This window comes from Geotrypetes seraphini, chromosome 1 (assembly GCF_902459505.1).
Source record: "Geotrypetes seraphini chromosome 1, aGeoSer1.1, whole genome shotgun sequence".
NCBI lineage: Eukaryota > Metazoa > Chordata > Amphibia > Gymnophiona > Dermophiidae > Geotrypetes > Geotrypetes seraphini.
Window position 1 is genome coordinate 479,561,743 of NC_047084.1, and position 16,559 is coordinate 479,578,301.

The 16,559-nt window shown below is 42.1% G+C and overlaps 1 protein-coding gene across 6 annotated transcripts in view; it reads right to left on the reverse strand.

The window, feature by feature from the left end:
* Window positions 1-16,559, reverse strand: part of GLIS3 (GLIS family zinc finger 3) — a 658,803-nt gene that overhangs the window by 83,735 nt on the left and 558,509 nt on the right. For all 6 annotated transcript variants that reach the window (XM_033925462.1, XM_033925454.1, XM_033925471.1 and 3 more), the window contains one exon: window positions 11,407-11,548. In XM_033925462.1, coding sequence (XP_033781353.1) covers window positions 11,407-11,548 — 142 coding nt within the window. The remainder of the gene's footprint in view (window positions 1-11,406; window positions 11,549-16,559) is intronic.

Below are 16,559 nucleotides of genomic sequence, written 5' to 3' on the forward strand. Positions count from 1 at the left end.
CCTTCTCTCCCCTCTGTCTTCCCCATGTCCTTTCAGCGTCCTTCTCCCCCATCTTCCCCATGTCCTTTCAATGTCCTTCTCCACCCCTTTGTCTTCCCCATGTGCTTTCAGTGTCCTTCTCCACCCCTTTGTCTTCTCCATGTACTTTCAGCATCCTTCTCCCCCTTCTGTCTTCCCCATGTGCTTTCAGCATCCTTCTCCCCCCCTCCCGTCTTCCCCATGTCCTTTCAGTGTCCTTCTCCACCCCTTTGTCTTCCCCAGTGCTTTCAGCGTCCTTCTCCCCCCTCAGTTTTACCCATTTCCCTTAAGCGTCTTTTCTTCTCCACTCCACCTTTCCTCCCTTTCTCCCTCCCTGCCCCTTACCTTTGTGACGCTTCCCCACCCAACCGACAACAGAACAGGCCCAGTCCGACAAACCTCCCTGCCCTGTAGCCGCGAATCTAAATTACCTTCTTACAGCAGCTGGAGTACTGAAGATTTAGATTCGCTGCTACAGGGCAGGAAGGTTTGTCGGCCAGGCCTGTTGTCCGTCGGTCGGGGAAAGCGCCAGAAAGGTAAGGGGACCTGACCGGTTGTGCACACTCCCCCCATGGCTGCACCCGGGGTGGACCGCCCCCCCCCCCTTTGGTACGCCACTGCCTTTTCCCTACCCACCCTGCCGCACACAGCCCACCGGAAGTCTTCCTGATGTCAGCGCTGACGTTGGAGGAAGGGAGGGCTTTGCCTAAGTCCTCCCTCCGACGTCAGCGCTGACATCGGGGAAGACTTCCAATTGGCTATGTGTGCTGCAGCAGGGCAGGCAGGAAATGGAAGACGAGCCTCGCAGCAGGGCAGGTAGGAAAATCAGATGAGCCTCACGGCATTGAACCCCGCGGGATCCCCAAAGCACGAGGGGCGTCCCCACGGGATCCACGCGACCCTAGGGGTGTCCCCAAGGGATCCCCTTGACCCAAAGGGAGAACCCGCGGGATTCCCGTCGTCCCCATTCCCATGCAGCTCTCTAGTACAGGCACACCTTCTCGAAAAAGTTTTGAAAACATTTTTAGTGTGTGGTTTGCGTATGCACATTTGGAACTTACCGTGGGACACCTCATCACATTCCTTGGTACGCCCTTTTAAGCAGCAGTAAACACGCGCTAGTGCTTTACCACACCTTAGTAAAAGAACCCTAGAGATGGTATATTACAAAATGTGGTAAGAATAAATAATTAAAGATGCCACCTAATTGCAAGATTTATAAAGGTATAAAGGGAGAAATTTGAAGTTACCTAAGGAATCTACATTCATGATATGCTGCTAGAAAGTTAACCCATTTTATTTATATTCAATACCTTATTTAGTTTTGTTCTGAGGGATTGTCAGAGGAGCCAAAATTAAAGCGTCATAGCGTCTAACTTCAATTATAGTGGTGTCTTTCGGCTCTCAGGTTGTCAGTTTTGCTTCCCAGCTCTCTCATCCAAAAAGCAAAGCAGAATTTATGCACATTTAAGGTTCTCTGAAAGCTCCATTAATAGATAGAGTATCAGAATTATACATTAAAGGTTACAACATATCTGTTTTAGTTTCTGGACACTTAAAAGGGTGATGCTTTTTGGTTTAAAAAAAAAAAAAAAATCCAGTATATACAACTTGTTTGTCACTTGGTCAAATAGCTAAGCTTCCATTAAGGCTGCGCATCTGCTAATTCACTGAAAAAATGGAATTGCTATTGCTGGCATGTTCTGACGGAGAGGCCCTAAATGCTTTTACTCAATGTAGTACTTATTTTTATGGAACAAGGTACAAAATGGTACATAAGTAACACAATAAAATTATACCCATCCTGTGGTATGCAGTGCAATAATGTTGATCCCGCTGTGCCTCAATAAAACTACCTACTGGAAGGGGTTCATTACTTAGCCCCCCTCAGTGTTACTAAGAAGGTCATGGCTGGATTTATTCCTGGCAGATGCCTCTTTAACTCTCTCGACCTCCAATGACTGGCAGCTACCACAATTGATTAACCACGGCAGACGATCATATCAGACATTCTTCATGCTTTTACAATTAAGAGATGGAAAAAATTCCCTGCACATTGGAATTTGTGGTCTTGATGAAAACCCAAATTTCTTGCTTTGACTGAAAACCATTACATCATATCTTGGTCTGGAACACCAAAGCAGCGTGGTTTTCTTTTCTTAATCTTTATTTCCCAGGTGAAGGTTTAGAGGGTGGGGTATGGAGACAAAACATTTTCATTTCTTTCATTTCCTGTTTTGTTTACGGGAATTTGTTTTGTTATCAGTTTAATTTTTTATTTCAGTATCAATATCTTAAGGTTGTGAACCACTTATAATTTTTGATAAACAAATGTGAACCGCCTAGAACTCCCTGGGTATGGCGGTATACAAAAATAAAGTTATTATTATTATTATTATTATTAAGTGGTGTGCAAACAGCTGAAGCAACAAATGTAGGGACTGAAAGATGATTCCACTTGGGATTTCAGTAATTATTGAAGCATATATTTATTGATATGTGTATATGCATATCACAGAAAACTGACTCAATACAGCCTGTGTTTTGACACAAAAAAGTATCGTCCTTAGGAGTCTACAAAGAAATAAACAAAAAACTAAACAGCTAAAAACAGATAGCATAGCTGGTTTTAAGAAAGGTTTGGACAAACTCCTGGAGGAAAAGTCCATAGTCTGTTATTAAAACATGGGGGAAGCCTCTGCTCGCCCTGTATCGATAGCATGGAATATTGCTACTCCTTGGGTTTTGGCCAGGTACTAGTAACCTGGATTGGCCACCGTGACAACGGGCTACTGGGCTTGATGGACAATTGGTCTCACCTAGTAAGGTTATTCTTATGTTCTTATAAACAGAGGTGCTCCATAGGGATTATTGAGTTTGACATAATAATTGCTGCTTTTCATTATATATTGATGGGACAAGCAAGTTTGCTTGTCCCATCAATATATAATGTGCTGTCTTTTTTTTCATATTTGGATAGAAGCTAAGATGTGTGGTTGTATCTATGAGAACTGAACAGGGGGGTGATTGATCAATTGAATATTTAAGAAATATATATTGTATAATGCTGGAGTGTCAGGGCTGCCCAAATCCGGTCCTCGAGATCTACTGGCAGGCCAGGTTTTCAGGATATCCACAATGAATATGCATGAGAGAGATTTGCCTGCTCTGCCTTCTTGGTATGCAAATCTCTCTCTCATGCATATTCATTGTGGATATCCTGAAAACCTGGCTTGCTAGTAGATCTGCCAGTAGGTTGCATTGGCTCACAGTGGAGGCACGGGTGATTTTTAAGTTAGGTTGTCTATACTATAAAGTCGTATCTGGTGTGGCCCCACTTTATCTTGTTGACAGAATTGTTTTTATGACACATGAGAAGAGTAGAAAATCTCATGCCCTATTTACGTTCCCTTCAGTTAAGGGGTGAAAAAGTAAGAAACATCATGGTCACTGTCTTTCTTATCAAGCAGCTCAGTACGATAAAGATTTTCGCCCATCGTATACCCATTATAGAAAACTTCTGAAGACTTTTCTTTTTCCCAAGTTTCTGACTAACTAATCTCTGTGTATTACATTTTCTTTCTTTGTATTTTCTCATAGCATTATCTTTTGTTAACCACATTGAACTTAGGGTTATGTGGTCTAGAAATTTGTTATTATGTTATGTTATGGATATCCTGAAAACCTGGCCTGCCAGTAGATCTCGAGGACCGCCCTTGGCAGCCCTGGTCTAGCACATTGGAAGGACATTAGAGTATGTGGGGTTTGGGCGGAGAATGGGCATGGTATTGGCAGAGAGTAGGTGTGGCTTAACCCGGAAGTGAACGCTGATTGGTTGATCCTTATCTTATCTCACCTGTCAATCAGTTTGACATGAGGTATACTCATTATACTACTGACATTTGTTTTGAGACTGGATATCACATGATAGGTTTTTTTGACCTATGATTGATTTGAGGTTGGTTATTACAGTGCTGCAGAATGCTTGTCATTAGCACAGGCTGACCCACTCACTGCGGTCTTTTTTCCTCTTTATATGATAATGAACACATGAAAATTGGGTCAATCATCTCTTCTTTGGTCCAATAAAGTCCACATTTGTTGTGAGTATAGGTATACAAACAAACAGAAAGACTGCACCTCCTTCAGCGTGTGCCTTGAGTGAAATATGCCTAATAAAGGATCTCCTCCACTACCTTCATCATGCAGCTCTTAGTCAAATGATGAAAAGAAGCTCTTCCAGTTTTCTAGTGGCAGCAGCCAGAGCAGATGGGAAAATAGGCTGGTTCTGCTCTGATGATGTCATCCACCTGCAATGGCGGCAGCTGGATGACACCATCAGAGCACCTGATTAAAGACAAAATGTGGGCTTTTTTTTCCAGTTCTAGCAGAAAACCTCAAATTCCCCATCAAGGATTTTATCTGGATTTTCTGGTTATAACTAGGACAGGCTCTATTACTGAGTGATTTTTTGCACATTGTCCCACTTTTCTGGTCTGCATTTCAGGCCCCATGAACTTATACATATGAGAACCCTTAAACAGCCTTTTCACATGTCCCCTCATCCTTTCACATATTCTATGGGCTACCCCTGGTTACTACTGCAATCAGAAGACCTACATATATCTCAATTTAGGATCATACTGTGTTTCTCAAATCCTTTAGACATGAAGAAAGGCCTGCTTACAGTCCCTTCTTTTTTTTTTTTTTTTTAACATATCTTAGGCTTTCCTTTCTTGTTGAAGTGGAGCATGTCGTCTGTGCCTGTGGAAAACTACTGAAGCTCCTACACTTAGAATATTTTTCCTTTCTTTTTGTGGCACAAATAATTTGAATTTTGCAATATTGCTATTTTACTCCAACTGTTCCCCTTCTCAGTCTTTATACACACACACACACACACACACACACATATATATCCTATATAATAAAACCCTAGCCGCGCATGCGCACTCCTACTTGCATGTTCCATTTTCCCTGATCTGTGAGATGTAGGTCTCTTGCCGCAGGAGTGCGCATGCGCGAGTCCCCAGCCCCTACCTACACTTGCAGGACTGGCCGCCAGCGCTGGACTCCCTGCTCTCCACACGATCAGTAAGGCTCACTTACTACCTTGCCGCCCCCCCTTTCCTTCCCGCAATCCGACCGGCTCACTTAGTCCCTTCCCGCAGTCCCGACTCCAAACCTGTGACTCCAGCAGCGTCTGCAGCACTCTATACACGCTGCTTCGGGGCCTTCTACTGCCCTGATTTACTCTGGCACATCCCTGATGACATCATCAGAGATGCGGCAGAGCAAATCAGGGCAGTAGAAGGCCCTGAAGCAGCGTGTGTAGAGTGCTGCAGATGCTGCTGGAGTCGCAGGTTTGTCGGGACCGCGGGAAGAGAAGGGGGGGGGGGGTGGTGGAAAGGGACTAAGGGAGCCGGCCAGACCGCGGGAAGGGAAAAGGGGGTTAGGGGAAACGCTGCTGCTGCACAGGGAAATAGTGTGGGGGGAGGGAAATGGAGGGGGAGGAAATGCTGTTTAGGCTGCTGCACAGGGAAGTGGGGGGGGAAAGAAATGCTGCTGCATAGGAGGCAGGGAGAGAGACAGACAGATAGATAGAAAGAAAGACAGACAGTGGGAGGAAGGGAGACAGAAAGAAAGAAAAGAAGAAAGACATAGGGGCAGGGAGAGACAAAGAAAGACAGACAGACAAAGGGGGCCAGGAAGAGAGACAGACAGAAAGAAAGACAGCAGGAGGGAGAGAGAGACAGAAATAAGGAAAGACAGACAGACATATATTCTAGCACCCGTTAATGTAACAGGCTAAAATACTAGTGTGTATATATATATATATATATATATATATATATACGTATAGTGTATATATATATATATATATATACGTATACACACACACACACATATGTGTGTGGGGTGGGCGGCGGCATGGGCTACCCCCCTTTTAAAGGAACTAAGCGCAAAAAGATGTTTGACAACCTACTAGCATGCAGCAAAATTGGACCTCTTCATCACCAACCTGCTGACAGCAACAACAGACCTCAAAGCTTTCCGAAAAGAAATCAAAACCCTACTATTCAAAAAATTCATCCAGTTGTCCTAACCCCCATTCTTTTCCCCTCATTCTCCCACTTAGTAACCTATCCTCAAAATTGAATTAGTCCCCAACGCCTTTAATTGTAATCCTCTTCCTGGAAATGTCCAGTTATCTTTTTGATGTAATCCGCTTAGAACTGCAAGATACAGGCGGAATAGAAGTCATCAATGTAATGTAATGTAATATATATATATATACACATATAGATATGTATACATTACTCCCCCGATATTCACGGGGATTCCGTTCCAGGGACCCCCGCAAATCTTGAAAAACTGTGAATACGGTTTTTCGTGGGGAAGACTGGAGAGGGCAGCGGGAGAGGCAGGAGAAATCAGGCGGAGCGCCGGCGAGTGAAGGAAATTACTCGCTGTATGCTCCGACTGCCTCTTCCTGTACTAAAGTCGGGTATTACCAATCAGGAGCTGCGTGTCAAAGCAGCTCCTGATTGGTGAGGCCCGACTTTAGTACATGAAGAGGCGGTCGGAGCATACAGCGAGTGATTTCCTTCACTCGCCGGCGATCCGGCTGCCCTCTCCTGCTGTCCTCTCCTGGTTTGTGGTTCACGGTCTGAAAATACCACGAATGACCGGGACCGCGAACCGCTGACCGCGAATTCGCAGGGGAGCACTGTACATATATGAGTGTATGCATGTGTGTATATGTACTGTATCTTTATATCTATGTGTGTATATATATATATATATATATATATATATACACACAAACATATACATATCTAATTATATATTTAATTTATTCCCTTCCATGTGGTACCATTACCCACTCATAAAGACTGCTGAGACTAGTTACATGTTTTCTCTAGAACTGACTTGGTATAATTCTCAGTGTCAAGTGTTGTCTGCTTGTTCACTGTAGGCTTGTAATGGAATCACACAACAATAGTATCTGTCCTGTCCATACCAAGGCAAAGAAAACAAACCCTTGGCAGCAGATTGACAGCTCTAATAAAGACTAAACAGGAAACATATATTTGGTAACCCATGCTGTCAATTAAACAGATGCTACGCTATTTGCTAATGCCTTCATAAACATTCCTATTAATGTTCATGTTACCTCCAGTAGCGCTGTTATGCTTGCCAATCACTAAGAATGACTGTACTGTGGAGGTATTTTTATCAGCTTTTCTCATTTGTACACTTTGTTTTACTTACAGAAAAGCATGCACATGGAAAGCGTCTACCTATTTTTATGTGATCTGTGCATAGGCTTCCACGGAGGGTGAATTTGGGGCTATGAAGAGAAAGAGTTGCAACGTATGTCTGTATTTTGTAAAATAAAGTATGTACACACATTTACAACTTCCTACAGTATTTGTGCAACCCTTGGGATAGCTTTGGAAGCTTATTTTATTAAGGCACATAGGTGCCTACATTGCTTTTATAAAATAGGTGTCTTTTTGGATTTCTCTAATAGGCATCCAGTCATAAAATGCGGTCTTAAACGTAGAGTGAAATTGAACAAATACCTTCAAGTCCATCTCATATTTGTTTCCTCAACAGTTTCTGCACCTATATGAGTCTGCTGTTTTTGGTTTATATTCATGCTCAATTTAGGTGGTTCTTATGATGAATTGGGTTCTAATAGCACACCTATTGAAAGCAGTGCCATGAGGCTTATTTGGCTAAAGGAGAGAGACAGACAGGGGGCCTCTCAGTTTGGATTATTGTGTGCCCCTCCCCTGCCCCCCTCTAGCCACGCACGCTGCCTTCCCTTACCCCATATCTTTTTAACTTCTCCGAAGTGAGCAGCATGCCCACGTTGGTGTCGGCTCGCCCTTTGATGTCACTTCCTGGGCGGAGGACTCGGAAGTGACATCAGAGAGAGTGCTGATGCTGACATGAGCAGCAGCCTCACACTGAAGAAGTAAAAAAGATAAGGGGAAGGCAAAAGTAAGGTGACCATACATCCCGTTTTGAACGGAACCATTCTGTTATTACATTGCCTGTCCCGTGTCTCCACACACCACTTCGGGATGCCAAAATGTCCCGTTTCCAGTGGTCAGGGCGATCTAATAAAGGGACGGTCCCGTTCAAAATCCTGAAAGAGCTGGAGACACAGTTTTCTTTACCTGCTGCCGCTGCCGCTATTCGTGATCCTGCCCCGATCTCTTCCTGTTACTGCACTTGGATTCGCCAGTGCCACCTCGACCCGCCCCTTGGAGCAGTATTCTCCTTCGTAAGAGGCTGGCCCAGAAGCTTTCTCTCCGACGTCACAGTTCACGTCGGAGAGATGCTTGTGCAGGGCCAGATTTAAAGATGGGCACGTGTCTTGGGCCCGAAAATAAGTGTTTCCTGGCCACAGAGCATCAGCGGGAGCTGAAGCAGGCTGAACGATGGACGCTCGGGGACGGCAGAAGCAGGTGGCGGGTGCCCAGAGGAAGAGAAGACGAAGGTTGAGGAACGACAGCAGCAGTGCTGGTCGTGGACCCGTCGCCTTCTCCCCCTGCTCAGTGGCGGCATGTCTCTGAGCAGCTGAGGAGTTCTGGCCCGAATTTGGAGCCGCTGCCGGCGCCGCTGAGGTGCGGCCTCCTTCCCCTCGATGTGCTCATTAGCAGCTGACTGCCCCAGGTCGTGCAGTTAAACTGGTGAGTCGATCCGGGGGCAGTTGAGGGGGGGAGGGGGAAACTCCAGTGCAGAGTTGGCACTTAGCATGTGTAGGGATGGAGGGGGTGAAAAGAGGCTCCACTAGGGAAATATCAAGGTGTTTGAGGGGAGGGGGGTGACAAGGGTGGCCTTGTTCTCTCTAGAACTACACAAATTGCTATTTACATGATTACGATTTGTATACATATGTTATTTCTTGTGTAAATAAGGTAGGTCTTTTATTTTTTAAAATAATTTTTATTGAAAAATTTTCATATTACAATAAGAAATCAATGTAAGGGATATGTAAATATTCAAGAATACTGTATAGTGTCCAGCAAAAGAATAGGAAGGAGCCACTGGGGGCACTAAGAACATGGGAAGGAGGCACTGGGGGCACTAAGGACATAGGACAGAGGCACTGGGGGCACTAAGGATATGGGAAGGAGGCATTGGGGGCACTAAGGACATAGGAAGGAAGGAGGGAGGGAATAGAAAGGGACAATTGCTGGGCCTGAGTGCAGAAAAAAAGACATCAAAAAAAGGATACACGGTCAGAAGGAAACTCAACTAGAGACTCATGAAATCACCAGACAGCAAAGGTAGGAAAAATTATTTTATTTTCAATTTAGTGATCAAAATGTGTCAGTTTTGAGAATTTATATCTGCTGTCTATATTTTGCAAAATATTTGTCTATTTTTCTATAGTTACTGAGGTGACATTGCATATTTTAAAGTCATCTGCCTTGACATCTTTGAAACCGCCCCAAATATAAATGATAGTTAACATTTTTTCTGCATATAGTGTGCTTCGTAGTTTCTAAAAATTTTATGGCTACCATTATGAATTGATAAGATATTATGTGTACATGAAAAATGAATGGAAGGAAGAATCTGGGGGCAAGATTGGGGGTGGGGCTAGGGTGGGATTGGGGCGATGCTAGGGCTGGATTGGGGTGGGGCTAGGGGGGATTGGGGGCGGAACTGACAATTAATTGATGTCCCCTTTTGATGAAAAAAAATAAATGGTCACGTTAGGCAAAGGGCATGCAGCAAGGAGAGGAGCGGAGGGGGGGGGGTGGACAGGGGGAGGGGTGTCGTGCCCTTAAGAAGACTGCACCCGGGGCGGACCGGAAGTAATGTCAGAGAGAGCACCGATGCCGACATGGGCAGCAACCTCACGTTGGGGAAGTAAGAAAGGTATGGGGAAGGTAAGGGGTGTGCGGTGAGGAGACGAGGTGTGGAGAAGACGGCAAAAGCTAGAAGGATGCTAGGTTGCATAGGGAGCGGTATTGATGCCCCTGTATAAGACTTTGGTAAGATCTCATTTAGAATATTGTGTACAATTCTGGAGCCGCACCTTCAAAAAGATATAAAAAGGATGGAGTCAATCCAGAGGAAGGCTACTAAAATGGTGTGTGGTCTTCGTCATGAGGTGTATGGGGACAGACTTAAAGATCTCAATCTGTATACTTTGGAGGAAAGGCGGGAGAGGAAAATATGATAGAGACATTTAAATACCTACATAATGTAAATGTGCATGAGTCAAGTCTCTTTCATTTGAAAGGAAACTCTGCAATGAGAGGGCATAGGATGAAGTTAAGAGGCTCCGGAGTAATCTAAGGAAATACTTTTTTACAGAAAGGGTGGTAGACGCATGGAACAGTCTCTTGGAAGAGGCGGTGGAGACAGAGACTGTGTCTGAATTCAAAAGGGCCTGGGATAGGCACGTGGGATCTCTCGGAGAAAGAGATAATGATTACTGCGGATGGGCAGATTAGATGGGCCATTTGGCCTTTATCTGCCATCATGTTTCTATGTGCACTTAGGAAGGCTACACCTGAAGCGGACTGTGGACTGCCCCCTTCCCTCGAACCACACCACTGAGTTAAGTGACTTGTCCAGAGTCACAAGAAAAGTGGGAATCAAACCCAGCTCCTCTGGGTCCCAGGCCACTACACCAACCCTTAGGCTACTTCTCTATATGTGCTCAGGGGAGGATTTTGGGCAAAGAGCAGGCAGAGATATGAAATACACAAGTTATATAAAATGCACACCTGCTTATTTCAGAGGTGTACTGTATATTTACAACAGCTTTCAAACCAGTATATTTTAGCTATAATTTTGAGCATTTTTGTGCTGAGTTTAATAAAGACATACAGGCCTTTAGGTCTTTATAAAATGGATTTATAATAGGCTGCTGTTTGACTTCGTGACTGGTGGGTGACCTGTTTTAAATTATCCTCTATAAGAAGTGAGGTGTTAAACTGGATTTGATTATGGCCAGAAAGAGAGTAAAATGGAGAGAGAACTCTCCATTTTACATAGCTTTTTACAAAAAAAAAAAAAAATCATTGAATTATGAATGAATATGAAAGAATGCACTAATGTAAAGTAAACAGGGTTGAAGCCATAAAGATTGATGTTACCATGTGTAAAATATTTTTACAAGTATTTTTCTCGATAAACAGAATATAGCTTGGAAATAACAGAAAATGTTGAATTCATTATCCAATGTTCTGAATATTAAATAAATGTTCATTAAAATGGTAGTGCCTGATCTGTCTGACCAGTACAATGGAATGGAACAAAGAAGGATTTCCTATTTCTACTCAAAAGTCTTCTTACTTGCCCCCAATCAAATATCTGAAATAATCCTGTGCCCCTTTTCTATAAGGTTACCTGGGTAGATGTCATGTCCAGAGACTGGAGATCGGCCTATGCTACTGTCTCCACCATCTTGGGGTGAAGAAGTGGGTTGCAGAGGCTGGATAGTGAGGCAGTCGGTAAGGATGCCCCCATCAAGCTCCATGCTGGATCGTAACTGCAATGTAAAAAACAGCAGGGAAACCATTATCTTGAGAATATACAGGAATGCATTACTGATGTTACAGTCCAAATGCCAAAAGAAAAAGAAAACATATTAAAGCAAATGGACCAATTTGCGAAAATGCAAACAGGTTTACAAATAGGCTGGTCTGTGCACGTTTTATCATTTTCGTATGCATTGCTGCTCTTCAGCAGGCATATTTGCAAAACTTAAGCAAAATCATAAATGAGCTACGAACTAGAGAATGACACGGTGACAAAATTCATCACCGTTCCCGTCCCCGTGGATAACTGCGGGAAATAATCCTATGTCATTTTCTAGTGTCTATTTCAACCTCGGTCCTTCTACACCAGCATTCTTCAAAGCAAAGCTTGCGGGTCACTGGTTGTGCCCAATTATACTCGGATTCTTCCCTCTCTCCTTAAAGAATGACATGAAGATGGTTTCCCGCGGTTATCCGCGGGGACGGGAACGGTGATGAATTTTGTCACCGTGTCATTCTCTACTATGAACTCACCCAAATCAACTGATTAGCAATTCAGAGTATGTGAAATTTTGCATGGAGAATCATGCAAATGCAAGAGTTAATTCATAAGTCATTGCAACTATTTTTTTCTCTTGAAAATGCACCAACACTGGAAATCTAATATATTTCATTTCATTTATTTATATACCACTTATATCTTAAGTGGTTTTACATTCAGGTACTTTATCATATTTCTCTGTCTGTCCTGGCAGGCTCAAACTCTATCTAGTGTACCTTAGGCAATGGGGGGATTAAGTGACTTGTCCAGTGTCACAAGGAGCAATGAGAGATTTGAACTCACAACCTCAGGGTGCTGAGGCTGTAGCTCTAACCACTGTGCTACACACTCCCATTATGTATATGTTTGAGAGTGTGTGATATGTACTTCTTAATGTTGCCACCAGATGAGATTTGAGTGCAATGATCTCTGGTAGTGGAGAAGCAAAAAACATGACATTTGAAATCATCGTTTTATTATGGCATATAGTGTATAACATGAACAACAAAGTACAAGTATAAACTGTTAACATCCTTCAAAGTAGTATCCCAGGTTATCTTGTGTGTGAGGGACGCACTGTGAATGCACAGTATTTCAAGTCATTTCTGCAGTACCACTTGGGTCGTGCGGTGTGGGAGAAACATCCAGAACTGTTGCACAGTGCCATAATTCTACATGACAATGTTTTGAAGAATGTTAACAGTTAAATATATTCGCTCTCAAGCTGATTATGTACTTGGTTTAGTGAAACAGGTGACGTTTATTACTTGTTTGTTAATAAAAACTATTTCAAATGTCATGTTTTTTTGCTCCTTCCCTACCAGAGACCGCTGCACTCATCTCTCATCTCGTGGCAACATGTCACACACCTTCAAACGTATATATTGGCACATTTTCCAGAGGAAAAAAAAAAATAGTTGCCAAGACTTATGAATCAACCGTTTATGCACGTATATATTTTTTGTATATGCTTCAGTACAGCTTTCAAAGCAAATTTCAAGCAAATTCTACAATTACATACATTAAAAATGTTCCTACACTCCCCATAAATAAAATTTACCATCCTACAGCACTCCCAACCTATCCCACTGCATTCCTATTTTTCTTTATATTATCCACGTCTAAACAACCAGGTTTTCATCTTTTTCCAAAAGCCAGGTCATTTCTTTTTTTTTTCAGTAAGGCATAGTTTTGAGGGGGTGTGCGTGCATGTGAGCGAAAGTTGCAATTTTTTATCAATGTTTTCAAAATGAAGTCACCATCTGAAAAACATCTAGAGGAATCAAGTAATCCGCATAGAGACTTCCAAATATCAATACATTAGCTAGAACTTATCTAATGGACAATAAATCACTAGAAATATAACATTTTTAAGTGAATACCCAAAATGAAATAGCTGATACGTGTTTTTACAACTCTCAGACTCTTAATACTGTATATACAGTGTGTTTTTTGGCCAGTGGCTTGCATGTTGATTTTAAATAGAAATACAGAAACAGAGAATAATGAAGGCAGATAAAGTTCATATGGCCTATCTATTCTGCCTATCCATGTCATCGACAATCCTTTCCTTTCCCTTAGAGATCCAATGTTCTTGTCAGAAGCTATTTTGAAATCAGATACATTTTTTTTTATATCCACCACCTCCACCGGGAGGATTTTCCACTCATTCACCACCTTTTCTGTGAAAAAGTATTTTCTGAGGTTACTTCGGAATCTCTCCTCTTTCACCTTCGTCCTATGCCCCCTCATCCCAGAATTTTCTTTCACTTGAAAGAAAACTCGCCTCATATGCATTTATGCCACGCAGGTATTTAAACATCTCTATTATATCTCCACTCTCCCACCTTTCCTCCAAAGTATGCATATTGAGATCTTTCAATCGGTCCCCAAATGTTGAACTTAGTTGCTTTTGGTCCCAGCTCTCTCTTTCTTTCTCATACACACACCCTGGCCTATATGCTTTGCTTTAATTAATGTGTATGGCCTGGAGGAACAAACTTTTCAAAGGCAACAAAAACTGAGCCCTGGAGTTTTCCATAACCAGAACATTACATAAATCTACTCTTTCCAGTGAAGACTTGGGATCAGATCTATTGAAAGAAAACCAAGGGCTCCTTTTACTAAGCTGTGATAGCGTTTTTAGCGCACGTAGAATTTTAGCGCATGCTAAACCCGCGCTACGTGGCTAGAACTAACACCAGCTCAGTGCTGGCGTTAGCGTCTAGCAATTTAGCGTGCGCTAAAATCGCTAGCGCAGCTTTGTAAAAGGATCCCCAAATGTCACTTTTGGAAGATAGGATGCTGGACTTGATGAGCCTATCGTTGACCCAAATTTGTCTGTTATTCTGTTCTGAAATTTCAGTCTCTTGCTTCTTCTGAATGTGTGGCTGTACTCCTCTAATACTACAAGCTCTGTTCCGTGTACTATAAACCCACTGGTATGATGTTAACAAGCTTGCTGATAGTTGGCACAAATATGAAAATAATATATAATTACTTAAAAAAGGGGGAGTGGATAATTACACCATTGTAAATGTAAGTAGATAAGTGTACAGTGAATTTTCTTGTAATTAAAATATATATTTTTTTAAGTATATGTATTATTTTGGCAGTCATTCAGCTAAGCAAGAACAGAAAAATCAAGATCAAGTAATGGTTCTTGTAATGATTACTAATTAATTTTCCACAATTGTATTTTTATCTGGAGTTCAGATGACTTCTGCCAGTGTAGATTTCTGTGGGCTTCCCATTATCCACTAGTTGGAAGACGTTTGTTGCTATGGAGAATAAGAAGGCCCCCAACTGGAAATTAGGTGTCTATGCAATGCTAGAACTAAGCAAGTTAAATGCATCTACATTTCCCAAAAATGTATAATGCAAGTCTTCAGCTTAAAAAGGCTAGACCTTATCGAGAGAAATGATAGCATGGAGAAAAGGTAATTGTGTAACAGTTTGTTTAAAGAGGCTTAGAACATGCCTGCTTTATAAATCGGAGCAGCTCTATCTTTGGGCAGTTCAAATAAAAGAACTGTCTTCTCATTCAAATTGGTAACCAAACTTCAGGATTGCAACCGTCACGTTTGAAAGTCACTCAGAGGTATAGAGTTCTTCAAGAAGAGAGTTGCGCCCTCTAGTGATGAACCAAAGTATATTTTTCTGTCGTTGCAACTTTATTAGTTCTGGTTACGCTCCAAGTTTGATTACAAAAGTAAATAAATAAATAAATGTCTTTACAGTCTTTCAAACACTTGAAGCATTCTATCAGCATTGAAAAGGTTTTTCAATTTACATACAATAGGGTCTCCTGAAGAAGGAATCGAAACGGGGCCACGTAGAGACCCCGAACCTGTTATAAACTGAATTATCAAACTGCTCTCAATTTTCTCACAGAGCGATGTTCATTTGAAAAGATTTGTAAAGATAAGAAAAAACAAAGTATTTTCATACAAGTGTTTGAAAGACTGTAAAGACATTTATTTATTTATTTACTTTTGTAATCAAACTTGGAGCGTAACCAGAACTAATAAAGTTGCAACGACAGAAAAATATACTTTGGTTCATCACTAGAGGGCGCAACTCTCTTCTTGAAGAACTCTATACCTCTGAGTGACTTTCAAACGTGACGGTTGCAATCCTGAAGTTTGGTTACCAATTTGAATGAGAAGACAGTTCTTTTATTTGAACTCTAATATTTTTCTGACTTCCACTAATATTTAACTATTAGTACCCCAGTGACATTATAAAGAAACTATCTTTGGGCAGAGCAGAGGGCAAACCTTGGGGACAGTAATAAGTGCCCTTCAAAAATCTTTCTGGTATATTTCTCCCTCCGTATTTGCGGTTTCAGCAATCGCAGTTTCGATTATTCGCAGGTTTTAGCTTGCTGGCTCCTCCCCCCCCCCCCAAATTACATCAGCTTGCATAGAGAAATCACCGATTCCAAGCGTTTACAGAGAAAATTGCCAATTCCCTGCACTTTCTTCACCGTGTTTTGCCTCTTCCTCAGGAACAGGCCAGGTCTCCCACCATCTTATTCACAGTTTCACCATGTTCACGATGGTTTTTAATAGAAAATAGTGAATAACATATGAAAAAGTTATTTGCGGTTTTTCTGCATTCACGGGTCTGTTAAACCCCTATCACCGCGAATACTGAGGGAGAAGTGTAGTCATGTCCCTTTGCTTCAATTGGTTGATTTACAGGAGCAGTTTTCAAACTGTCCCCATTGGTACAAAGTCCACAAGGAATTTTTACCCATGGTCTTTGCAATATTTTTCAAAAGAGAAGTATGCAGGGACTTTCACTTAGAAAACAGTTGCATGGACGAGGGGTGTGTGTGTGTGTGTGTGCTGAAAAGTACTCAACCCAACCAACCAACTTTCTAAATTTTTTAGCATTATTTTGCAACTGTAACTGAAAAGGGTGTTATCTTATTTCGTTAAGTGCCAATTTGTAGAAACAAAATTCTCTGTTTTGAC